This window comes from Lepisma saccharinum, chromosome 20, assembly GCF_977018435.1.
Source record: "Lepisma saccharinum chromosome 20, izLepSacc3.1, whole genome shotgun sequence".
Taxonomy (NCBI): Eukaryota; Metazoa; Arthropoda; class Insecta; order Zygentoma; family Lepismatidae; genus Lepisma; species Lepisma saccharinum.
Window position 1 is genome coordinate 20,823,224 of NC_139248.1, and position 27,499 is coordinate 20,850,722.

General features: G+C 40.9%; 1 protein-coding gene across 3 annotated transcripts in view; it reads right to left on the reverse strand.

The window, feature by feature from the left end:
- Nucleotides 1-27,499, reverse strand: part of CDase (neutral ceramidase) — a 148,897-nt gene that overhangs the window by 45,383 nt on the left and 76,015 nt on the right. For all 3 annotated transcript variants that reach the window (XM_083142155.1, XM_083142156.1, XM_083142154.1), the window contains exons 4-8: nt 25,475-25,651; nt 20,874-21,001; nt 11,554-11,752; nt 4,489-4,698; nt 1,644-1,766 (exon numbers count right to left, since the gene is read on the reverse strand). In XM_083142155.1, coding sequence (XP_082998281.1) covers nt 1,644-1,766; nt 4,489-4,698; nt 11,554-11,752; nt 20,874-21,001; nt 25,475-25,651 — 837 coding nt within the window. The remainder of the gene's footprint in view (nt 1-1,643; nt 1,767-4,488; nt 4,699-11,553; nt 11,753-20,873; nt 21,002-25,474; nt 25,652-27,499) is intronic.

The following is a 27,499-nucleotide window of genomic DNA, read 5'->3' on the forward strand; positions in this document are numbered from 1 at the left end:
CACTAGGCTGATGCAGTAAAGCGTAAAGGAAATATTTGTATACTCCCTCTTCATCCCAACGTAAATTTAACAATAATATCAACAAGAGAAAACGTAAGCGGGTCATATTTTCTGTTTGTATTAACGCTTGATTGATCTCAATTACCTCTTGCTGATCGTCAAATTAAACAATATGGTCTAGCTGTCATTTAAGGTAAATTTAAAGAAAAAATTCACGACATTTCAAACGGTAAATAAAACAACACACGATAATACTCTCTGTTCATTTAAAAAATGGAAAGAAATATTTATCATTGATCACCTCGTTGTGCAATGATTGATTCATTTTGAAATTTTTGGTGCGTCAGCACTTATGCTATTTTGCACCCGTCACATTATACGGGGTCCAACCACTTACCATAACTAATATAACATTACTGTAATGTCGAGGGACTAAAATAGTCTTACCCGGGTTAAAAGCTGAGGCTGTAAAGGGGCCACTCAGCACACATAAGGACACAACACAGGACAACACACTCACACACAGCCCTACGAGGATTATACTGGCCGTAGGTCAAGACGCCAGAGCCTCGTCAGTCTGCCAAATGCAGTCCAGAGTGCTCTACGTGAAAGTGAGGTTGACAATTGAAGGGCCAGGGGGAAAAACGATGAATGTCGATTTTTCGCCCATTTTGAGATCGCAACGCCATCTGATAGTTCAGAAGCTGTACTATAAGAATGAGAACGGCCTTGGTTGGGAAACGATGAGAAGTGCCTGAAAAACGCATTATTATTTTGGCATATATTAACGTTCTTATGGAAAGAAATACTTTGTTTTTCATTTCCTGGCAAATTGTCTCGAATGAACATTCATCGTTTTTCCCCCTGGCCTTTCAATTGGATGTACTACGTGGAAGGGGCACCCCTTGCACCTCACCTCGTTGTACATGTTTGGTTCTTTATTATTATTATTATTATTATTATTATTATTATTATTATTATATTGTTGTTGTTATGATTGGTTGATTTATTTGTTTTACTTTACTTCGCGTTTTGTGCCACTTTTGGCTAATTTGCGAAGATGGGGATGAGTGATGATATCATGAAATTGATGAAGGGACATTCGCAAATATACATGCCCAGGCCGGAATTCGAACCCGGGGCCCCTGGCGTCGAAGCGCGATGAGCTAACAATTCCACCACGGGGCTCGGCTATTATTATTATGGAAACGGGAATTATGAATTGATTTCCTTCCGACTTTTGAATCTTGCAGGATATGTTCACTTGCAATACATTCTTTTCTAGGAAATATTCTTTAGTCCAACAGCTGAACTACGGTCGAAGTCTTCTGATCGGGGAAACTAAGCGAGTTAACGTTGACCTCAGATCGCAGGGACTTAGCTCGGTTTAAGTTTTATGCAACACAGAATCAGAGTTCAGCCTGACTGCTGGTCAATTTTACTGGCTAATCGAGGATCAACTGCTTCATACAATCGGCCCCAAGAAACGTAAACCTAACCACGAAAGCATTTAGGCTGATGTCAGAAGACAAAGGGCGAGTCTTCACCCAAAAGGTGTTTAAGAGTTGTGCGATAAGTGACACTTCAAGTAATTCGGTCACAATTTGTGTCCGCTGCTCACACAAAACAATATTCATCCTTACCGTTTCCCAAGTTCTGGTGCGTTTGTTGTAATATCTCACTTGCTGCTTTGGCATATCCACATATTGGTGGATCACTTTGAGAGAACCCGTCACCTCTGTCAGTTCAGGATCGTTGAATATTTCCTGGAAAAAAAAAATACACACACAAGGTTATTTCAAGGATAAGCGTGTTACAAAGAGAACACTGGCTTATAAATAACAAGTGTTAGTAGTTAGACTGTGGAGACACAAAAGCCGAGTATAATACTGCTATTACTAGAAAAGATTAAGGCCGCCTTACACTCGCACATTATAATCGGGAATAGTCCTACAGTTTAAAGTGCCTTTACCTAGCATTAAACCGTGATTACTTGGGGCGTGGCGAGGATAGGAGCCGACTCCATTAGGCTTGAGGGGGGCTCAAGCCCCCAATGTTAACGATGTGGGGGCAGAGCCCCCCCAAATAATTTTGCTTAAGAGGATCTAATATATTATTTTGCTTCTCTTGTAAAGTTTATTCTGAATTGTGCCACATGAACTTAACTTTAAATACACATTTGAAATGTTCTAGACCATCAACTTTGAGGCTGAGACCGCTAAACCATCAACTTTGGGGGGCTATGACCAGAGACAGCATAACACATGACTTATACTATATACTAAGTATATAATTATGAATATTGTTAACATTTTTACTAAAAAGAGTTTCAAAAGACGATGTGCATGATCTAGGGGAGTGGATGGGACGTTCGGGCTACAAATGGCTCTCACATGCATTCAGAACGAGATCATTGATGTATTAGGGAGATCTGTTTTGCGCTCCGTGGTAGCAGATATTAAAAGTCGGGAATATTTTGCTATTATGGTTGACGAAACTTGTGACCTATCCATTCGTGAACAATTGACATTTTGCATTCGAACTGTAAATGAAAATTTTAATATTTTTATGGAATTCATGGGCTTTTACGAGATTTCGAACATTGAGGCCAAAACTTAAAAAAGGGAGGGAGTGAGTCATTCATTATTTTATTTCAGTGATCAGAGGCCCCCCCCCCCATAATTTTGACAAGTCGGCGCCCCTGGTGGCGAGTAAAACTTCCACAGCGGTTTTTATAGGCTCATATTTTTTTATAAACTACGTAGCGTTTTACCCTGTAGAACGGGGGATCGAGCCAATGGGGTGAAGCTCATCCCCTAAATTGCACCACTTGCTTGCTGCGACGGACCCGACAGGGGCCAGCTACTAGGTAACTGGTCCAACTTAAGTGAATGACATAACAGTTGATTTATCCCAACCCTTCTGACTGAGAAGGAGGAGTAATGTTAACTCACCCTGTTCGATATCCTGCAGGACCTGTCTCCCCCATCTTCACCTATTAGCGATCATCAACCAAGAACCCTTCGATTTGTCACTTTTCTTTCACCTTCACTCACCTTTCCCCAAGGTAATCATTTCGCCACTTCCTGTGGCAAAACGTCTTTCTCAACAAAATCCAACTACAGGTCTGAGCAAGGTAGAACAAGTTTGTGCAAGATGATACCAAGCTGGGATGTTACGATATCATATTATTGCTATTGATATTTCAGTAGCCTATAGACAAATCTTATAAACTATTGAAATTCTCGACATTGGTAAACGATTTTTTTTTTATTTTTATACGATAAAAGACTGAAATATGTGATGACAGTTTTAATCGTAACTTGCATTGCAAAATCAAATTAGTTTCTACGTATTTTGCATCTACGTTTTTAACATTCGGAATTATAGTCTATATATCTGGATAATTTTAAAGATTACGAAAGCTTTCACTCTACACAGTCCAGTCAATTATTTATGTAAGAATTCTACGCCATCTTTTGGCAAGAAATTAAATATTGGGACAAAGAAAAGAGGACAACAAGAAATCTTAGTTTTAGTACTATTATTTCGAATATATTTCCGTAGGGTGTGACCCCTAAAATCCTCCTTAACAGCACTCGCTTGGCCATTACCCTGTACGAGAGGGCAATTATTGTTCTATTATTGCACATACTATTAAACAAAATGAAATAGTGATAATACCTAAATATTTTACAGTTTCAAATTTTAACAAGAAGTCCTCCCCGATAGCGTAGTGGTAACGTCGTCGCCTTGTAATGAAGTGATCTCAAGTACAATACTCGTTTGAGGCACATGTGGTTCGGATCCTACTTTAAACTCTACGTCCAGTCCAGATTAGCCAATCTGTGTATAAAGTACACTTGGAAACAAACTAAGCAATATTAACAAGAAATGAGCACACGTAAGCAAATGTATGTACTTTTTTTTATCTAATAAGTGTTATTGTAGGTATATTCATTTTAGGTTTGGTTTTCCCAAAAATTTTGTTAGTTTTGTTCACTTATGCGACGACAATGTAGCAAAAAATATACCTACATATGCTTATTTAATTTGTTGTTGGTTATGAATTACAGTTGGCAAGAAATGTGCATTATTAAGGGAGCTTTTTAGACCGAAGCGGCACACGACACGTGTCACTTGGAAACCATCCTTCAGAAATAAATGCATTTTTCCGCACCGAACTGACACAACAAGCCGCGCCTCTCACTTGTCGCTTGTGGATCGCTCGGATTGGGCCATTTCCTCAATCATGTCGCCCCGTGTGTTGGTATCGTATGCGTAGTTAATGCTTTTTCTACAGACTGGATTGGGCCCTTTTGAAACCGCCGTGTCACGTGTCGTTTCAGTCTGAGAGCTCCTTAAGGCTTCCTAGCAAGCAATGAGATCAAAACGTGGAAAGTTTGTTCGCGGCACAATAAGATTCAATGCCAAAAATCAAGCATGTACTCGCGAACACCCACCTCACGTGCCAGATCTGTCACTTACCCATGCCTTGTCAAACTGTCTCTTGGCAATGATCTTGGTGCTCTCCCACATATCCTTGCCTGGTCCGCTTGCTACACACAGGTCGGTCCTCCCTCCGCACGTGCTCGTCAGTACGTCACAAGGGTTTCCGGTGTTCGTGCAGCGGGGGCCTTTAATGTTCGGAGACACATCGCCGAGATTTGTGGACGCAAAAGCCGCTACGAATTTGGTCTGAAAAAGGATTAATGATTGCCATGTACAATATTCATTTTGCTGTTCATTTACATCAATTTAATGTGTATTAAGAAACATTGAAGAATAGAATTTTAATTCAGCTGGTTCTTTAGGTAAATGTAATGCGTCATTTTATTCGTAAAAATAATTTCTTTCTCATTTTTGATTTACGTGTTAGGTTATACACTTAGGTCACTAACTCTCTCTAAAAACAACAACAACAATAAGAAGAAGAATCTTGTTATAAATCACCAGGGATGAGTAAAGAAGTGAGATAATTAGCAATGAAAATACATCTTAGAAATAAGTAGTGTTGTAATTTAGTAGACGTCCGTTCCGTATAAGAACAATAATAGAAACTTTAATCTTTAGAAAACAATTCAGTATTACTTCTTAGTCCAACCTTCTACCAAAGTGTGGATTCCCTGCCGGTAGGAGAAGAAGAACTCCACGACTCTTGTCTCAACATTTTTTTTTTTAGGTTTCCGTATCACTAGCCAATTAGGAATTGCCCCATTGACCGGACAATTGGTAGTATAAAGGTGCAATGTCTGGTAAGTAGGCTGGGTGAGGCAAGAGTTCGATTCCCTCCAGTTTCCTCCGTTTGAGCTTTGACCGAGCTGTTGTGGTATGCGTTGTTATTTTGTTTCAACAAATAAATAACGTCACCAGAGAATTTATTTAGGGTGAGTTCAAGATTGGAGGAAATATTTTGGCCCAAGTTTGGATTGCTTAATTCTGAACTAAACTGAACTCGCACTTTTAACATGGTTAAATTTTTCTGTGTTCATGTCTGTACACACAATCAATCGTCATCTTCATTTATCTACCATACGCTATAATGTAAGAACTTATTTCTAAACAGGCATTCGTTTTCTGTTGTATTGGATCATCACCTTCTAGATCTGGAACCTCTTTGCTTGAATACAGACTGCTGCTGCCATCTGTGTGGTGCTTGAAGCAGCTTTCTGCTCGAGGCCTTTTACTACGGGATAAGCTATTGTGTTGCTTGCATTCCATTGTCAAAATGTCTATAAAGTTCGGATCCCTAAATCCTTTTGATGTTAATTCATGTATTGTCTTAGCGTTAAAATAACCTTCCTCAATGCTTCCAACAGCCTATCAAGTGGTATCTAATCTCAAGTCCAAAATTCCCTTCGAGCATCGCGTGGAAATATGCAGTGGTCTGTATCCAAGACGACAGTAAACGAAAAATGGCTGCTCTGTGGGATGTACGGATGATTGCGTCAGCTACTTTTTGTATTATATTTTCTGCGGTAAGTGGTACTTTACGAAACTCTAAACTGCGGTAATTATTCCCTAGACGTTCATAACTTACTTTCACAGGAATTTCTAGTATTCCACAAGACTTGCGTATACTCCTCTGAAACTTGCGAAAATCAAAACACACACACACACACACACACACACACACACACACACACACACACACACATATATGTTGCGTGAAATTGTGTGGAAATTTGAAATCTGTGGAACCATTTATTGTATCTAAATTTGTAGTCTACGGTTATTACACGCAAAAAAACAGTTGTTTTCGTTGTGACGTTTCAAGAGAACAGAACAGTTATAACAATGGTTAACAATTTCTTAATCGCAAAATAATCCGTTATACAATGGATGTTGTCAATGTTACATTGTTGTAATATAGCAACTTAACTGTGAAAACTAAGCAGTTTGTTTTATTTTTATTTCAGATAAAATATTTATTTTTGATCACATTATTTTTTATTTAGAAATTATGAATCCCAAATATCATCAGGCAATTCAAAGTCAGCATTGCTTCAACAGAGTTTCTTGATGTGTTCTCCTGAAACGTCACCAACAAAAAACTGTGTTTTTATGCTTGTAATAACCGTAGACTACAAGAGAAATAATTCTACAATGTAAGCAATGTGTAGGCCTACGTACAAATAAAACTACCATCTATTCTTTCGTTTAAAATGGTTGATTATGACCTGAACCATGATCTGGTTCCTGCATTCTACCCTGAATTTTTTTCGATCTGTTGCAGTTTTTACTTAAATATAGCTACTTCTAAAATGTACTTTTTGTTGATATAGTGCGGCATGTTTTGGATTTGTCGCTATTTTCAAAATTTAAGATAAAACTTAATTACATTTGGTACAGTTGAGCCATTAGGATGATAACATCTCTTGCTGAGTTTAGAATATTACTGAGACCTGATAATGCTGATTCAAGGCTTATACTCCGAATGCTGCTAAAACAGATGTAATTGGAGTTGATAGATTAAGCGATTACGAGATTAGACAGGCTAATTTGGAAATATTGAAAACTGAATTATCTTGCGTTACTTTTAGACCTAATCAGCTTGCCAAATTTGGATTAAATATTTCTAAACATGGCGTGAGAAGAACACTTTTAGAAATAATTTGAATTTGCAGTTTTCACTTTTCTTAGTCACTGACAACTGACAACTCTGTAACTTGAAATGAACGATGCCATTTTCCCATTGGGATGGCTTTTCCTGTGGGTGTCCATGACAGCACTGGGAATATCCTGTATAAGACTTGCAATGAAAAAGAACTGAAAATAACAATATATTTTGTGAATATGTGCGTTCATTGCGTGTGCGTGCATTTGATAATTAGGATAAAGAAAAATAACTCAAGCGGAGACAGTATTACGATACAGGTATGTTAAAGAGAAAGCATGGGAAGCGGATGTGGCTGCCAATATATTATTGTTGCCAGGAAATGTCAATAGAGGCAACTGACGATTCACTGTGCCTCTCTATCACGCGATGAATTTTGAAGTCTCAAGTTCAATACTGAATTATGATTGTGTGCGGAAATGCTCGTTGTCCTATTATCAAGGCAATGAACTGGTAGGGAGAAGGCGAGATGTTGAAATCGGAGATGCACGATGATAGAAGAGGATGTAATGTCTATTCTTTTTGTATTCTGTGCTTGGAATATTTTGGTGGCGCCAAATTTGTGGATATATACAGGGTGGGCCAAAAGTCAGGTGACAGCATTGTCATAGGAAAGGCTGGTGTGTTGGAGGTCCACTTTGGTCACGTGTGATGTTTGAGGGGTGGGGCAAACCCAAGGACACATGTGACAACCCCGGCCGCCATCTTGGAATCCGCCATCTTGAACGCAACTTAGGTTTCTTAAATGGAACCATAGGCATGTGACATATGATTTCCAATTGTTTTTTCGTCAGGAGTTCAATGTCGCAAACAGTTTTGTCCTATCGTGAAGCCTTTCCTAATTATGGCCTGTCTTTCCACCTTTGTGTCTCCTCACAACACATGCTCGAAATGACCACCATCGTGCACAATGGTTTGTGCAACACGCCTCTTCTAGTCCTCATGCAAAGCCAGAAATGTCCTCATGTGTGGAAATCGGAGCTCGCGTGTGGTGGTTGCAGAGTTTAATGCATTACACCCTGATAGGGAGCCCATTTCCCACAATGGTGTGGCCAAACTTATCAGCAGATTCCGAAATACGGGATCTGTGGCCGATAAAGCACGCAGTGGTCGCTCGAAAACGTCAACAGATGAGGCAACCACTGTCGCTGTCCTCGCATCCTTCTCCAAAAGCCCCAACGTATCACCAGACGTATTGCCCTTGAATCTGGAGTTAGCCTAACGTCCATACGGAGGATACTTGCCGTTAACAAGTGGCACAAAATACAAAATTCAGATGCACCAGCATCTGACAGAGGACGATCCTGACCGTCGGGTACAGTTTGCCGAATGGGCGACGGAGGAACTGGAGATAAACCCGGATCTCCCCTTGCAGGTGTTGTTTGTTCTCCGATGAGGCACTTTTTTACGTAAACGGAGAAGTGAACAAACAAAATCACCGTTACTGGAGTGACAACAACCCACACTGGATTGATGCATCGCGTATCGTTGGTTCCGAGAAGGTTTTGGTATGGTGTGGTATTTTTGGCACGAGGATCATTGGCACGCTTAATACCAACCAACTACTAACAACTGCTGGATGAGGAGATTTTTCCGTCGGTTTTGTCGGAGGACGGTTCATACCCAACGTTCTTTTAACAGGATGGAGCCCTCCCCACTACGGACCTTGTGTACGGTTCTACCTGGACCAGCAGTTCCCTGGGAAGTAGATTGGCCGTTGGGGACAGGTAGAATGGCCACCACGGTCGCCGGACCTCACGCCTCTCGACTTCTACCTGTGGGACCACCTCAAGGCCATGGTTTACGCCGTGAAAATCCAGAATTTACAGCATCTGGTGCAGCGGATTGTGAATGCCTGTGCTGCTGTGCGTCCGGAGACATTGCTGGCTGTGCATAAGGACTGGAAGAGGCGTCTGGCACAAACCCTTGTGCACAAGGGTGGTCATTTCGAGCATGTGTTGTGAGGAGACACAACGGGGGAAAGACAGGCCATAATTAGGAAAAGGTTCACGATAGGATAAAACTGTTTGCGGCATTGAACTCCTGTCGAAAAAACAATTGGAAATCATATGTCACATGCCTATGGTTCCATTTAAGAAACCTAAGTTACGTTCAAGATGGCGGATTCCAAGATGGCGGCCGGGGTTGTCACATGTATCCTTGGGTTTGCCACTCCCTCCAAACATCACATGTGGCCAAAGTGGACCTCCAACACACCAGCCTTTCCTATGACAATGATGTCACCTGACTTTTGGCCCAACCAGTATTATGTGTTTGTGTTTGAATTTTTTCTGTAAGTCAATTCTATGCACAGATAGGCTATTCGGGACTGGACCTATAGTTTGAAGTGGAATCCGAAACACTGCGCGCCTCCATCAGGTATCGAACCCGTGACGCCTTGATTACAAGGTGATTGTTGACATTGGGACGTTGACTACCTCTGACTGGGAGCTATGAGCGGTCTGAAGGTCAGAAGCTGCAAACTGGTACAGTTCCCGCCACCGAGTCTGTCGTCTGCAGGTAGTTGACGCCAAATATGATTCGTACAATGATGGTTACTGATGGTGGTGTTGAACGAGTCTTTCAACAGGGCAAGGAAATGATATCAATGAGCTACTCCAATTCTTCTCCCTCGGCATTTGAAATACCTGGTCCCTGTGTGACCAAGGGTTTACATTACCCTCGCAAATGGAACGCCGAGCTGTAGCTGGCAGAGAACAAAGCACGTGTTGTCTCCAGCGCTCCTCTCATTGGATGGAAGCACTCACGTGATCGCTGCCAAGGTCTTCCGGCAGAAGAGTGGCAGGAGCGGTACTACCAGGATAAACCTTCAGACACATAGGTCGCCCTTTCTGCACAACACTACAGCAACCTTGCGTTCTGACGTCACCGGAGAATGCTTTTATTGTTGGGCTAAATGCCTAAGTTATTAGGTTACCTAGGTTTAGTTCCCTTTAGCATAAATAATAAATTTTGAGTATATTTATGCTAATAGAACCTAACCTAACCTCCTCTGACGTCAGAACGCAAGGTTGCTCTACTGTTGTGCGATAAGGGAGACCCCCAGAGGCATAAAGGTCTGAAGTAGAGTACTGCATTGGACCACTTTCGCTCGCTCAAACTCGATCGAATCTCCCACGCTCGAGCGAGATGCGCTCGAATATATAGAATATCAAATATCATTTCAAAGTAACAATAATCGTGCAAGTACATGTTTAAAATTCGTGCTGGTAGTTTCAGCCCATAATCATTTTTTGATTTTCATATATTGCTATGTATCGGTAAGAAAGACTAAATTACGTTTTAACATGGAGATGATGACTGTGTTCACTTCAGTTTCAATTTCACTTCATCTTTCACTTCATGATCCATATTTGAAGACTCACTGCCACAGACAAATTACGGTTATACGTGAATTACTGAGCTTACCGATATACCGATTGTTTGAATGTTCGAGCGTTATTTGCTCGAGCGAAGAAAGTCGATTCCGTAAGCCATCTAGCGTCATCCGTGCGAACTATTACACGATCTAGCAAAAAAGCCTCGATGCAACACTTTAATCTGAAGCCAGGTTACCAAATATTTCCATTGGATTTCGCGGTAGGCGACACAACTGCAAATTGCCGCGTAAATGTCCAACCTACGCACAATACCACGAGGGGGCTTCGTTCTTAGAAATGGACCCCTTCACCCTGAGCATCGAATGGGCGATCTCCTACGTTTATTCTTCAGATAACAGGCCTCCCCGATGTCGTGGTGGTAACGTCTTCGCCATGTAATCAAGGCAGGTTCGATACCCGGTGGAGGCACAGTGGTTCGGATCACACTGTAGGTCCAGTCCCGATCAGTCTATCTGTGCACAACGTGCACTTAAAACGACAATTTAAAAAATGCATTCTTTTGACAAGAAGATAGAAAATACTTCTTTTGGAGCTATGTTTTCTGCCGGTAAATGCAATAGCGTATTAGGTCACTAAAGCTCGTACGACCAAATATCAAATTCTGACTTTTCGTTTCCAGATGTAAGAGTCTCGTGCAAGCAACGGTGTTGCCACACATCTGATTTTTGTCCAGACGTAATGTACACCTCATGCTGTCAACATGCACACTTAGCTCAGAGACACAGATTAGAAAACTGCAGCGTCCGTTAAGCTTAACCACCTTGGACCCCGAACTGTTGCTCCGAGACATAAGGTTAGCAAGTACCAGAATAATTTCCCGTCACCATGGTAACTGGACCAACCTTATTGGTTCAAGGGTTCGTGTGGCCTTCCGAGCCTCCCGACGAAAAAGGCAAAAATAGAATTCAAAGTTAGTTATTTGGTTTTGTGGGCTTTAGTCGTGTTTTTGTCATAAAACGACTCAAAACTTGATACTGTCTCTACAGCAACACTGCCTCCAACACACTAGGATCGTGAATATAAATATTTTTTTACCTTTCCAGGTAGCGCCTCAGGCTCCATTGCGCCCTCAAACAAAATGGAGGCGTAGCCCTTGTTGTCACTGGACACCAACCGGTTTGTGTTGTTCATGCTGGTTGGATGGACTGCGAACCAGTTGATCATTCCTATTGGCGTTCCATCTTCTGACGTCATCTTCAGTAGAACCATGTCCTTGTCCACATCGTATTTGTACCTAGATATAGTTAGAGCACAAGTTAATCTATTCTTCATCCACCGTAAGAATGAAGTGGATGTCAACAAATGCAGGTGATTTGTGAGAAATCTTATTGGTCAATTCTCATGTTTGCTGTTGGGATATAGTGCACATGATAATGAAAAGCTAATATGGTGAAATTGTAGGACCTTATTTTGTGAATTGTATATCTATGGAAGAAGGACGTATTTAAGTGGGGCTCCAGGGGGTTCGGACCCCCTCTCCCCACGAAATACTTAACAGGTACTAATATTGAATAATGAAAATATGCTTTGTTGTATAATAGATGATTATTAATTTCCTCTGAACTTATTGGACGGCAAGGATCATATTGGGAACATACGGTTGTGAAGGCCAGTGTCAAAGAAGATTTATGCTTGCACACTATTCATTCTAGTTTTTGGACTTTTAACCACTGTTATTTTTTAAAAGAGATTTACCTACGTCTTCAGGGTAGCGTGTAGTCTGTTAGGTTACATAAATGGTTGCCTAGGAGGATTATTCTTGGTGGCCTAGGCTCCACCGCGTCTGTGGGTCACAAGGACCTCTATATCCATAAAGTTGTCAGGCAGGATTATCAGTGGGCCAGGCTCCACTTCGTCAGATGACCACGTCAAGGTCACGATCAAGGGTTCGTGTGGCACCGTTAGGTTTCCACCTTGATCCCCGGGGACTGGACCGTCCGGATTGCATGTTGACGTAAAGGGATAATAAACCTTTTTCTGATCCCACAAAAATAGGCAATAATTAGGCTGGAGAGTTCAATGAACTAACCGGTTAATAAACCTTTCGAGCAAGGCCTCATCCCCAGGAAGCTATCAACTCGCTGCAAGCCATGGCACCTGTTGAGTGAGATCAGTCAAGGCAAAATGGATAATAAACCTTTTACGAACTAACCGATCACTTTGGTGTGCAATGTATATGAATAGTCTATAGAGACTTTGCGTGAGATCTTATGTGTGTGGAGGGATAGTGTCTGAATTGTGTAACCTAGTCTCGTTATTGTTTATGATTTGTACAATTTGTTCACTATTTGTTAGTGTTTATGTTGTATTATGTGGGTATATATGTGTGTTGTGTTCTGTATGACATGTGGATGCATTTGTGTAGTGCTGCCATCTATTGTTGTTTTTTTAAAGTTTCTGACTAATGGTGTCCATATTGGTCTGATCTCTAGGCTGGGTTGGCTGATCGGTTCTGTTGATCGTGACCTTGACGTGGTCATCTGACGAAGTGGAGCCTGGGCCATTGATAATCCTGCCTGGCAACTTTATGCATATAGAGGTCCTTGTGACCGACAGACGCGGTGGAGCCTAGGCCATCAAGAATAATCCTCCAAGGCAACCATTTATAGACCATTTATATGATCTAACAGACTACACGCTACCCTGAAGACAGAGGCAGATTCATTCACCAACCAAAACGTAGGTAAATCTCTGTTAAAAAATAACAGTGGTTAAAAGTCCAAAAACTAGAATGAATAAATCACCACTGATTAGCTACAAAGAAGTATTGCACACTATTATTTATGATATGCATAAAATATTAATCAGGAACTTTACTTTTCGCCAACTGGATTCAAAATCCTTTCTTGTTATTCAATAAATATTCAATTCCTCATGTATTTGACATGAATTTCTTTGCCAGGGCACATGTTTTATGCAAAATTACCGATCTCAAATAGGGGTAAGCTAGATAATGAACACGTGCCGTTATATGACTAAGGCTATAAGACGTCCCTCCTTAGTCGGGACAGTCCCTTTTTTATCAGTCCGTGTCCCGACTTTTTTCTGACCTCATTCGGGACGTCAAAATGTCCCGATTTCTTTTCAAGTCATTTTTTCTTTATTTTTCTAGTGTTTACTCACAAGTGAGGTTATCTAAGTGTCGCCCTCCGATTTCCATGAAACGTGGCAGGTGTATAGAGGGGGCCCAAAGGAAGAAATACCTGTTTTTTTTTTGTTTCAGCTAAGAAACTTTTTTTAGGGGACAACCCCCCCCCCCAAATGTCAAGATGAGGAGAAATTGAAGTGGGGGGTCACATCCGTAACCACGCAAATCTGGCATAGGAAGAACACGCTCATATAATTGGAACACACACAGCACAGGATTGTCGGTACCAAACGCAGTGCAATTGTAGAGAGATGCCGAATTCAACGACACCGTTGTTACCGGATAGGCATGGGCATAGCAATAGATAGATTAAAGCAGGGTAACGGAGCATCAAAATAGCCGCACACGGGAACTATAACCCTATCAAGCATGACCTAGATAGCATATAGGTGATATACATAGCCAAGGACACAAGAGGATAGTTCCATAGATTAATACACAGCATTTATTACCACCTGAAAGTAACACGAAACAACGTTATGGTAACCGATCTGCCAACACAAAGTAAAGACAAGCACCCATGCATCACATTGAAAACCGCCCCCATTGTTGCCGCCCCCCTCGTCACAGTAATGGCACTCCTCAAAAAAATTATTTAAACATAATGTTCGGTTACACCATGCGCATCTGATTACTGCTACTGCACCACAAACATCACATATCGGATTACTGTCACCACCAAAACAGAATGCCACTGGATTCGCAAATGGAGGTCTTTCGGGAATATCCCCACTTCAATTTGTCCTCATCTTGACATTTGAGGGGGGGTTGCCCCTAAACCCTCTTTTTACCCGAAACAAAAGAAACACGTATTTCTTCCTTTGGGCCCCTCTATACACCTGCCAAGTTTCATGGAAATCGGAGGGGGACACTCAGATAACCTCCCTTGTCAGTCATAATAAACATACAAACGCACATTTTCCACAAAACATTGTTGATTGCGAAAGATAAAGAAAAATATATCACGCAAGAAACGGTTTCTTGCATGTTAGCCAGGCGAAGGGAGTAGAGAAACATATGTATCATTTATCTGTACGCGCTAGGTGTGTGCGGGATCCCGAAAAGTCGGGACCAGGGGAAAAAAAAACCCGTCCTGATCCCGACTTTTCGGGATCCCGAGCAGTCGGGAAATACCGAATGGTCATTTTAAAACGACGTTAATTTTCGACGTTTTCTACATTGTTAGTATCTGGAACTTATCGGAAATTGTTAGTTTTTATTCCAGAAATGCAAAAACGATCACTTAAAGTTCAAATTACGCGTAGAATTCGAGATTTCCAGAGCTTCGAGAAATTTTGAACGTTTCCCGTCCCGAAAATTTCCCGACTTTATCGGGAAGTTGCGAATTTTTCCCGTCCCGAATATCTAAATTTAAAAAATATCCCGTCCCGACCAAAAAAATTCTGTCCCGCACACCCCTAGTACCCCCACGCGCATGCATTGCGACATAGGAATAGAGTGGTAAAAACATCCCGATTTCACGTTCTGAAAATATGTTAGCTTTAGCTATATTCTAACACTGTTTACCTATTCGTGTAATAATAACAATATAATGTTAATTAATTTATGTATTTTAATTGGTATTTATTTAATTTAATATACTTATAATACAATTATTTTAATTTAAACATTATTATTGTTATTAGTACTATTATTGAGACACTTGGTGCGGACCCCCTCCCCCCGCCCCCAAATATATTTCTAGATACGTGCCTGCTACGTAGGGGCTGAGTTAAGAATTAACGAAGAGGCAAGCCAGTACAGGTCATATGTTTTGATGTACACTCACCGGCAGTAAAAATGGGACACCCATATCCTGAAATACTTGCTATGTGTGTTGCCTAACCCTACGGCGGTGGTAGAAGTTGCCATTGAAAATTTGCTATCAAAATACATTGATTTCGTTCTCTTCGAAAATAAAGATCTACATAGTGTGGTGTGGGCTGATGACACCCATGTGTCAATTTCTCTTCTGCATAATACACTCTTCTGGACTGCATATTCACAGGCTAACGAGTCTCTGGTGTTCATCAGTATAATTCCGTGGGTGTCAAGTGGTTTATTGTGTCTGCGTGTGGGCGTTCTTGTTTTGTGTGGGTCTAAAGCTAGTTTTGGCCCTTGGGAATAAGATTTTTAGTACTATTCTATGCGGAAGTTTAGCTTAATTGCTTTTAGAATTAGTATTTTTAGCGTCATTGATTTATCGTGGATATTTCAGTCTCTAACGTAACCTAACCTAACCTAACCTGTATCAAACAGTAACAGAGGCTTACTAAATTTGTTTCAATGTGTACCACAGCAAACGTTCCATGCGTGGTGAACGAACCTCCTTCTATTACACACCGTGTGGCACCACTGTCGCCGTAAGACCCACACTCTACTCAAGGATGTAAACAGAGGTGTCTTTGGGGTCTCATACCCCCGAAAAAGAGAAGAAAAATAAAAATGCAAGATACTTGTGTGATGTTGTATTATGAGAAGTTAATTTATATCCACAGAACTTGTGATTACACAGCATTTCGTTGATAGTTTTGCGAAAAATCATGAATACCACTACATATATACATAAAAATAACTTTAGTGTTCTTATTTTCGCCTGTTTGACCTAACAACATTTTTGGTATGCAATACATAATCCATTTAAAATATTCTTAATATTAATTTCTTTGGTAGGACATCTGTTTTTATGCTAAATCTTAGTCATCTTAACTAACCATAAAGTAGAGAAGGAATACATGAGGTTATATCTCAATTCTTATATCATCTTGTTACCTGTTCATGTATTAATAACAATAATAATAACAATTATTAATTGACTGTAATAATAATAGCCAGAATAATGTTATTAACTTACTAATTATAAACCTCATTATTGTTGTTATTATTACATGTGAGACAATTATAATTTTTTAGATAAGTGCATTACTCTTATCTAGGGACCACCAATCCAATAGGTACCCAGTAAAGTTTTGTCGGATTTTGACCCCTGCAAATAGAAAGCCAGAACATGAAGTTAAACATACGTGGACAATCAGAAATAGTTCCCATAAGCAGCATTAGCATGTCTCCAACGTTCGGACAGATCATGTATCCCATGGAGGTAGAACTCAGAGGAACGTGAACCAAAGAAGTCGTCAAGTGCGTGGTTCGAGGGCTCGTCGAAGTGAAAAACGTCCCCTCCATCTAACGAATGGAACAAATGACAATTCGAAGGTGCAATGTCCGGTGAATATGGTGGCTGCGTAAGTGTTTCCCAACGAAATCGAATAACGGTGACCGTGCGCGTGAGGCCTGGCGTTGTCTTGAAGCACAAGAACCAAAGCACATTCGCCGACACCGAAAAGCTGGTGGTGCCATTGGCGCATAGGCGCCGACTCCATGGGGCTTGGGGGGGCTCGAGCCCCCCCCCCAATGTTAACGATGTGGGGCAGAGCCCCCCAAATAATTTTGATTAAGAGGATCTAATGTATTATTTTGCTTCTCTGAATTATGCCACATTGAACTTAACTTTAAATATACAGTTGAAATGTTTAAGACCATCAACTTTAGGGGGGGTGGGGGTTGAGACCGCTAAATCATCAACTTTGGGGGGCTATGACCATAGACAGCAAAACCCATGACTTGTTACTATATGCTAAGTATGTAATTATGGATATTGTTAACATTTTTTACTAAAAAGAGTTTCAAAAAACGATGTGCATGAACTAGGGGAGTGGATGGGACGTTCGGGCTGCAAATGGCTCTCACATGACATTCAGAACGAGATCATTGATATATTGGGGAGATACATTTTGCGCTCCGTGGTAGCAGATATTAAAAGTAGGGAATATTTTGCTATTATTGTTGACGAAACTTGTGACATATCCATCCGTGAACAATTGACATTCTGCATTCGAACTGTGAATGAAAATTTTGATATTTTTGAGGAATTGATTGGCTTTTACAAGATTCCGAACACTGAGACCAAAACTTAAAAAAGGGAGGGAGTGAGTCATTCATTAATTTATTTCAGTGATCAGAGCCCTCCCCCAATAATTTTGACAAGTCGGCGCCCCTGCATTGGCGAGTGGTTTCTGCACTGCAATTTAATGCTCCTTCCAATGCCATTTTCAGCCTCAATTGCCGCCTTCAATTGCTCATTGTCTATGACCTGTAGACGCACGCGGTGTGTCCTGGAGGGATCCGTCCCCGTTATTGAATTTGTTCAACCACCGAACCACCGTTGTACTGTACGCTCATTTACCACACCCCTGCCGAACGCCTGGCATATTTTTCTTTCCGTTTCACTAGCGTTTGTTCCCAGTTTCAACTCCTAAAGCGCCGGTCCCCGTGGCGGAGTGGTTAGCACATCGCGCTACGATGCCAAGGGTCCCGGGTTCGAATCCCGGCCTGGGCATGTATGTCTGTGAGTGTCCATTCATCAATTTCATCATATCATCACTCATCCCCATCTTCGCAAATTAGCCAAAAGTGGCACAAAAAGCAAATCAATCAATCAACTCGTAAAGCATACAGGCCCGTTTGAAGCAGGGTTGTTAAAGGTTCAGAAATTTGAAATAAATTCAATTCCGGTCCAGGGGAGAAAATCAAAAGGTAAAAAAAAAAAAGGTAAAGTGTTCCCCTGTGCATAGCACCACGCCATGAAGGCGTATAGGGGGTGTGGGGGTAACGCCCCACACTTTCTTGATCCGGTCGTGAGTGGGGGTGATGTGATCAGCATCATGCCCCTGACCGCCTTTACCCCCCAGGGTTTCCCCCAGGTACCCATGTTATTCGACGCTGGGTGTGCGCCGGGGCCGCTTCCACCGTTAGAAAAGTTCCCGGATTTGAACCGGCCGGGGATCGAACCCGGGACCTTGAGCATGGTAGTCAGACGCGTTACCGACTGAGCCACCGCGGAGAAAATCAGCAAGAGTAAATTGGTTCTGGACCGTAAAGAATATTTTCATTTGTAACGTATTTCAATTCGGTCCAGTTTAAATAGGATCCAAGGTCCGTATTGATATGAAACAATATATAACTTTGACCGAATTTAAATTGTGCGACAAAAAAGGATCCGGTCCAGTTACGAACCCAATATAACCCATAGTTACGAACCCAATATAACCCATAGTTACGAACCCAATATAACCCATAGTTACGAACCCAATAGAACCCATAGTTACGAACCCAATATAACCCATAGTTACGAACCCAATAGAACCCATAGTTACGAACCCAATATAACCCATAGTTACGAACCCAATATAACCCATAGTTACGAATCCAATAGAACCCATAGTTACGAACCCAATAGAACCCATAGTTACGAACCCAATAGAACCCATAGTTACGAATCCAATATAACCCATAGTTACGAACCCAATAGAACCCATAGTTACGAACCCAATATAACCCATACTTACGAACCCAATAGAACCCATAGTTACGAATCCAATAGAACCCATAGTTACGAATCCAATAGAACCCATAGTTACGAACCCAATAGAACCCATAGTTACGAACCCAATACAACCCATAGTTACGAACCCAATACAACCCATAGTTACGAACCCAATAGAACCCATAGTTACGAACCCAATAGAACCCATAGTTACGAATCCAATAGAACCCATAGTTACGAACCCAATAGAACCCATAGTTACGAACCCAATAGAACCCATAGTTACGAATCCAATAGAACCCATAGTTACGAACCCAATATAACCCATACTTACGAACCCAATATAACCCATAGTTACGAACCCAATAGAACCCATAGTTACGAATCCAATAGAACCCATAGTTACGAACCCAATAGAACCCATAGTTACGAACCCAATATAACCCATAGTTACGAACCCAAGATAACCCATAGTTACGAACCCAAGATAACCCGTAGTTACGAATCCAATATAACCCGTAGTTACGAATCCAATAGAACCCATAGTTACGAACCCAATAGAACCCATAGTTACGAATCCAATAGAACCCATAGTTACGAACCCAATAGAACCCATAGTTACGAACCCAATAGAACCCATAGTTACGAACCCAATATAACCCGTAGTTACGAATCCAATATAACCCGTAGTTACGAATCCAATAGAACCCATAGTTACGAACCCAATATAACCCATACTTACGAACCCAATAGAACCCATAGTTACGAACCCAATAGAACCCATAGTTACGAACCCAATAGAACCCATAGTTACGAATCCAATAGAACCCATAGTTACGAACCCAATAGAACCCATAGTTACGAACCCAATATAACCCATAGTTACGAACCCAATATAACCCGTAGTTACGAATCCAATATAACCCGTAGTTACGAATCCAATATAACCCGTAGTTACGAATCCAATAGAACCCATAGTTACGAACCCAATATAACCCATACTTACGAACCCAATAGAACCCATAGTTACGAACCCAATAGAACCCATAGTTACGAACCCAATAGAACCCATAGTTACGAATCCAATAGAACCCATAGTTATGAATCCAATAGAACCCATAGTTACGAACCCAATAGAACCCATAGTTACGAACCCAATATAACCCATAGTTACGAACTCAATAGAACCCATAGTTACGAACCCAATAGAACCCATAGTTACGAACCCAATAGAACCCATAGTTACGAACCCAATAGAACCCATAGTTACGAACCCAATAGAACCCATAGTTACGAACCCAATATAACCCATAGTTACGAACTCAATAGAACCCATAGTTACGAACCCAATAGAACCCATAGTTACGAACCCAATAGAACCCATAGTTACGAACCCAATAGAACCCATAGTTACGAACCCAATATAACCCATAGTTACGAACTCAATAGAACCCATAGTTACGAACCCAATAGAACCCATAGTTACGAACCCAATAAAACCCATTAGAAGGTAAGGTTCCTGGATCTTTAATAACCGTGGTTTGAGGTTCCCATGTTTGACCGGCTCTCACCGACGTCCCTAGAGAACTGTAGCGACCACAAGCAACAGGCTACAAGAGGAGACACTCACCAACACATTACCTTCCTCTTATCGGTTTTACCTCGTAACGAAAGGTGTAGGGAGCGCGTGTAATGCAACCCCGTGGAAATCGGACAGAACTTTATTGATACCTAAAACCACAGACAAGTTACTTATCTGTGCTAAAACGTATAACGTTCTCAGTGCCAAGAAAAGTTTCTTGAGCCTGTTGATAGGCCACCCACCTTGCTCTCTCCTCCTCTGGGTTGTTGAGGTAGGCTGAGGGACTTCTGTTGATGTTGGCGTCCAGCAACTCTCCTTGTCCGTAGTAGATTCTCCCATTCTGCATGTTATTATGCGCTCTGTCGATACTCTGTAAAAACAACCAGGATCACTTAAGTGGTATGATTTTACAGTTTCACAATGCCATTGATGAAAAACTTATCAGAGTACACACTGCACAGGTAATGTAGCAAGAAGGGCTGTTGAACGTTGACCGAGGCATTGAATAAAAAGTGGTAAATAGCTGGGAACGATAAAACTGCCGGAAGATGCGCCTTCACCCTTGCGCATTCGTCCTGATGTACTTGGCGCATGCGCAGTACTGTTAGAAACAATGGCGGCAAATAGTGTGTCTATAGGTGTGGAGCACCAGTGTACGATCAAATTCCTTGTGAAGGAGAACCTGAAGCCAGCTGAAATTTTGAGAAGATTGCAAGCACAGTATGGGGAACAAACGATGTCATGGGCAAGAGTGTACAAATTATGTCAACAGTTTGGTGAAGAACGCTAGTAGTTGACGAATGAACCGCTTGGACACATTTGTCCGACTGGGACATGCAAAGTGTTATTTATGTGGATTTTTGTGGAGAAAAGATCGTGATTAATGTCCAGTATTCCCGCACACTGATGAATGGTGGCGTACGTAATGCCATTCGCAAGGAAAGACCCGGTATGTTGTCTGCAAATATCATTCTTCACCATGACAATGCACGGCCCCACATTGTCAATTTGACAGCAACAGATATTCCAAAGAGTTTTCCTCCATGTTCTTACACTCTGGACTTAGCCCTCAGTGATTATCAGATTTGTTTGAGCCGTTTAAAGACCATACGAGAGGTGAGAAATTGAAAACAGATGATGCACTGACATAAGATGTCCTGCAGCGTCTAATACAGCAGTCAACGTCCTTCTGCGCAAAGGACTCAGCGAACTGACAAATGGCAGAGATGGCTGGATGCTCTGGGGGATTCCTTTGAAAAATTAATCCATTTTGCTGCTTGTAGGAATTTTTTTTTTTGCTAGAAATAAAAGTGGTGGTCAACCTTGAACGACCCTTGTATTTTGTCAGGGAGCAGCGATATTTATTACACCATTAAATGTCATAATCTGTAGGATAAGTTGGTTTAATTTCCATTGATTTGGTGTGTGTGTGTGTTTGTTCTCACCGTAAGGGAGGCTTCTAACGTCACTGCATTGTTAAAAGTTATCATGCAATCTTAACTGGATGTTCTCCATTGTCTAGTGCTTTTACCTATACTTATTCTAACACCATGTTTCTTCTCTCGTCTTCAGGTGAACAAAATTATTTTTCCAGTGGTGGGGATCGAACCGACGACAGACCTGTGATTTTCCTGTGAGCTAACCACGATGTCCCTGGAATTTTATACTATTTTTTGCTCCACTTATGCTACTAATTTTATCTCCTGAGAAGAGAGAGACCTTATTTGCTTGAATTCTAAAGTTTTGAGCCATATTGCTATGATGGCTACTGCTGCATTGATTTTCCTAACTTTACAATTCCGTTCTTTGTGTAGTACTTACGTGGTGCTACATTGACGTAGTGTTTGTATAAGTATGGTTAAAAGCAATTAATAACTTTTAACAATGCAGTGACGTCAGAAGCCCGCCTTACGGTGCGCACAAACACACACACGCCAAATCAATGGATATTAAACCAACTCATCCTACAGATTATGACATTTAATTGTGTAATAATCTATATATTTGTATATAAATGGATGTATTTGCGTGGGTGTGTGTGTATGTATATTTGTTTCGGCATAACTCTCGAACGCCTGGAGCAATTTCAACCAAACTTGGTACACGTATCACTTGCAATCTGGAAATAATACTTTTGGGGGTAAGACACCCCTGGTATCCCTAGGGGTGGGGTCGGAAGGGGTGACATGTAAAAATAATCGAAAACGACCGTAATTAAATTCCGCACAAACAGACATCCGTGACTCTATGTAATCCCGCACAACGATAGTGTATCTCGGGTTGTCTAACATTTAGTCTGATATGACACTGTGCTGCGAAAATGGCCGATATTAGTGTGGAATCCATAGTTTACGGGGTCGCTAAGATTAATAGTGGTAGTCCAAATGTCGTTTAACTCCAAGACACCCCTGGCACCCCTAGAGGTGGGGGTGGGAAGAAGGGTGGGGTGGGGGAGGTAGAAGGAAGTTGACTGCTGTCGTAGACGCTGCAGGACATTTTTGTCTGTGCTTCATCTGTCTTCAATTTTTCTGTGAGCTAACGAACTACTGTACGGTGTCCCCGGAATTGTATACAGGGTGATTTTTTTAAAACTCATGGTTTTCTTTGTTGTGTAAAATTTGTAAATGAAGTATTATTTCCATGCGGTTTGTGGCAAATGAATAAGGAAGGATGGGAGATTTATAGGAGTATGTTTACCGGTTTATATGCATCCCGGGTAATATCGCCCACGCCTCAACAAAAACAGCAAATATTCACCAGTGTACTCTACAATAACATTGAAGTATTGGATTTTTGCTAAACTGAATTAATGAAAATGAAAATGAGTTCTTTTTTTTTGTATTCACTCAAACATAAATAAAACATAAAAATTATGGCACAGACATATGACATATCATTTCACCTTTAAAGAAGGTGCTGAAAGTGTCAACCTCCTTCCTGTAAACAAAGTCGAACACGCCGTTCCATGTTAAGGGCTGTCTGACATAGTGTTTCTGCGCTAATGTTCGCAATTTCAGTGATAATGTTCTGCTTCAACATTTCCAGGGATGTAGGGTTGTTTGTGTACACACGTCCCTTTAGGAAGCCCCACAGAAAGAAGTCAAGTGAAGTTAAGTCTGGAGACCTCGGAGGCCACAATCCCTTTGAAATAACCCTATCCGCAAAGAAACTTTCAATCAGTGCCATACTGTCATGCGATGTATGGCATGTAGCACCATCCTGTTGAAAATAACCCTGTGTGAGTTCAATGTCGTCCAAACTTTCAACAAATTCCATGAATATTGCCCTGTACCGCTCTGTGTTCACTGTTTCATTGAAGAAGATTGGACCCACTATACGTGATGCTGAGACAGCGCACCATACCCCAACTTTCTGTGAGTGCAACGGAATTTCGATTACACTATGTGGATTTTCAGCTGCCCATATCCGTGTATTCTGAGAATTAACATACCCAGAGAGATGAAACCACGTTATTTTCAGAATATCAGGATTACGCACAATAAACATTAAAAACCAATTACAGTAATCTACACGTTAAACTTTATCTGGATCCTTCAATTCTTGAACAGCTGTAATTTTGTACGCCCTTAGTTTCGCAGTTTTCGCTGCCTTTTGACATGTTGAATAGCTATAGCCGGTTTCTTGTGACAAACGACGGAGAGATTTCTTGGGCGACCTCAATAGGCGAGCACTGACATCTTCCACAACACTTGCCCGCGGGGTCCGATGTCTCCCTGTCTCACTCAGAAGCGACCCTGTTTCTTCCAATTTCTTCACTAGCGACAATATTGTGTTCCTGACAGCGTGTTTGAGCTAGACGCCTTGTCACGGAGAGCACGGAACTAGGCAACGCCGCACGTCTGTGATTCGCTGGTGCTGCTCAGCCGTTCAAGGCCATATGCAGAAGATTTGACGCGCACTCTAGTGTTGTGCGTCGAAATTCATAGTGCAAGTAGCGCTTAATAAACAAAAACGAATAATAAATAATATTTAATCAGATGTGTCCAAAATTAACAATTATTATTAATACAGAGCATGCAATTAGTAGAAGTGAAGTACCATGATAACAAAACTGTTAATAATTTAATAATAATAATAATAATAATGTCGGTAGGGCCCAAAGGGTAGCCTAGGGGACTACATTTTATAAATTCCCCCTCTTTATAACACACTAATCGATTTATAGTCAGTGGGATAAACATTCTGGTGTTTTGATTAGGGCGAAATTTTGAACATGAGACACTGTAGTGAGAAATTATAAATTTGAATTTGCCTTGTAGAAATATGAATGGCGTATATTTTTTTTTAATTCTTAGAATTTTATGACTCAAGCGGTAATAAGTGAAAGCACTCGCCAAAATGAAAAGCCTAAACGAAATTCATGACCTTGTAGCTTGTCACCCACTATAGCGCGCCGTGTTATCTCTCTCCAAACCGCCATGTGTTAGGAAATTAGCATTTGCCTTGTCTTTAATTGTACAAAGTATGTCGAAACTACACGAAGATGCCCGAAGTGGCACGACAGTCGTGCCAAAAGTAGTCTTCTCCGAAAAAACCACGAAGTGACACGAGAGTCGCGCCGGAACAACACGAAGGCTCCCGAAGTGACACGAGAGTAGACGAACTTCTCTAGAAACTTACACACACACACTTGGCATGGAAATTCCGCAAGCCGATTTCGGCACAGCACGCTTTACCTAGAGATAAGCTTTAGTAGGACCATTAATCCGCTGTCCTTAGTCTGTAGTATTATACAAGAGGCGGCAAGCTGTTAATATATAGCACATATTAAATCCGAAAAGGACTTTCAATATTACATCCATCACGTTTCTTATTGACTTACCTTGACAATCCCTTCTGCCAAAGCGTCGAATGTCTGTTGCACAAACCCAAGGATTGATACATCGAAGAGCATGTACTGAAGGAAACCACCTGGACCGGAGTGCGTATGTGTGCCACTGAGCATAACATTGTTCTCTCCATAAATGTCCCCATAGTTCTCTTGTAGTCTTTTTATCACCTGTAAAACAAGACCATTGTTATTACAATATGCAGAGTGTAAACAATGTAGATCTGATAGGAATGTAGGTACATTATTTCAATTACTGTAATTTTGCCAGGGTTGTTAAAAGTCTAGGAATTTTAAATAAATTCAATTTCGATCCAACAAGCTTAAATGGGTTCTGAACCGTAAAGAAACTTTTTTCTGTAAAGTATTTCAATTTGGTCCAGGAAGGTTTTTCTGGATGAATTTAAATTCGGTCCAGGAGCCTTTTTTCCGGATGAATTTAAATTTGGTCCAGGAGCCTTTTTTCCGGATGAATTTAAATGTGGTCCAGAAGCCTTTTCTCCAGATCAATTTAAACACGGTCCAGGAACCTTTCTCTAGATGAATTTAAATTTGGTCCAGGAACCTTTTTTCCGGATGAATTTAAATTTGGTCCAGGAGCCTTTTTTCTGGATGAATTTAAATTTGGTCCAGGAGCCTTTTTTCCAGATCAATTTAAACACGGTCCAGGAACCTTTCTCTAGATGAATTTAAATTTGGTCCAGGAACCTTTTTTCCGGATGAATTTAAATTTGGTCCAGGAACCTTTTTTCTGGATGAATTTAAATGTGGTCCAGAAGCCTTTTCTCCAGATCAATTTAAACACGGTCCAGGAACCTTTCTCTAGATGAATTTAAATTTGGTCCAGGAACCTTTTTTCCGGATGAATTTAAATTTGGTCCAGGAGCCTTTTTTCCGGATGAATTTAAATGTGGTCCAGAAGCCTTTTCTCCAGATCAATTTAAACACGGTCCAGGAACCTTTCTCTAGATGAATTTAAATTTGGTCCAGGAACCTTTTTTCCGGATGAATTTAAATTTGGTCCAGGAACCTTTTTTCCAGATCAATTTAAATACGGTCCAGGAACCTTTTTCTAGATGAATTTAAACACGGTCCAGGAACCTTTTTCTAGATGAATTTAAATTTGGTCCAGTAGCCTTTTTTCCAGATCAATTTAAACACGGTCCAGGAACCTTTTTCTAGATGAATTTAAATTTGGTCCAGGAACCTTTTTTCCGGATGAATTTAAATTTGGTCCAGGAACCTTTTTTCTGGATGAATTTAAATTTGGTCCAGTAGCCTTTTTTCCAGATCAATTTAAACACGGTCCAGGAACCTTTTTCTAGATGAATTTAAATTTGGTCCAGGAACCTTTTTTCCGGATGAATTTAAATTTGGTCCAGGAACCTTTTTTCTGGATGAATTTAAATTTGGTCCAGTAGCCTTTTTTCCAGATCAATTTAAACACGGTCCAGGAACCTTTTTCTAGATGAATTTAAATTTGGTCCAGGAACCTTTTTTCCGGATGAATTTAAATTTGGTCCAGGAACCTTTTTTCCGGATGAATTTAAATTTGGTCCAGGAACCTTTTTTCCGGATGAATTTAAATTTGGTCCAGGAGCCTTTTTTCTGGATGAATTTAAATTTGGTCCAGGAGCCTTTTTTCCAGATCAATTTAAATACGGTCCAGGAACCTTTTTCTAGATGAATTTAAACACGGTCCAGGAACCTTTTTCTAGATGAATTTAAATTTGGTCCAGTAGCCTTTTTTCCAGATCAATTTAAACACGGTCCAGGAACCTTTTTCTAGATGAATTTAAATTTGGTCCAGGAACCTTTTTTCCGGATGAATTTAAATTTGGTCCAGGAACCTTTTTTCTGGATGAATTTAAATTTGGTCCAGTAGCCTTTTTTCCAGATCAATTTAAACACGGTCCAGGAACCTTTTTCTAGATGAATTTAAACACGGTCCAGGAACCTTTTTCCAGATCAATTTAAATTCGGTCCAGGAACCTTTCTCTAGATCAATTTAAACACGGT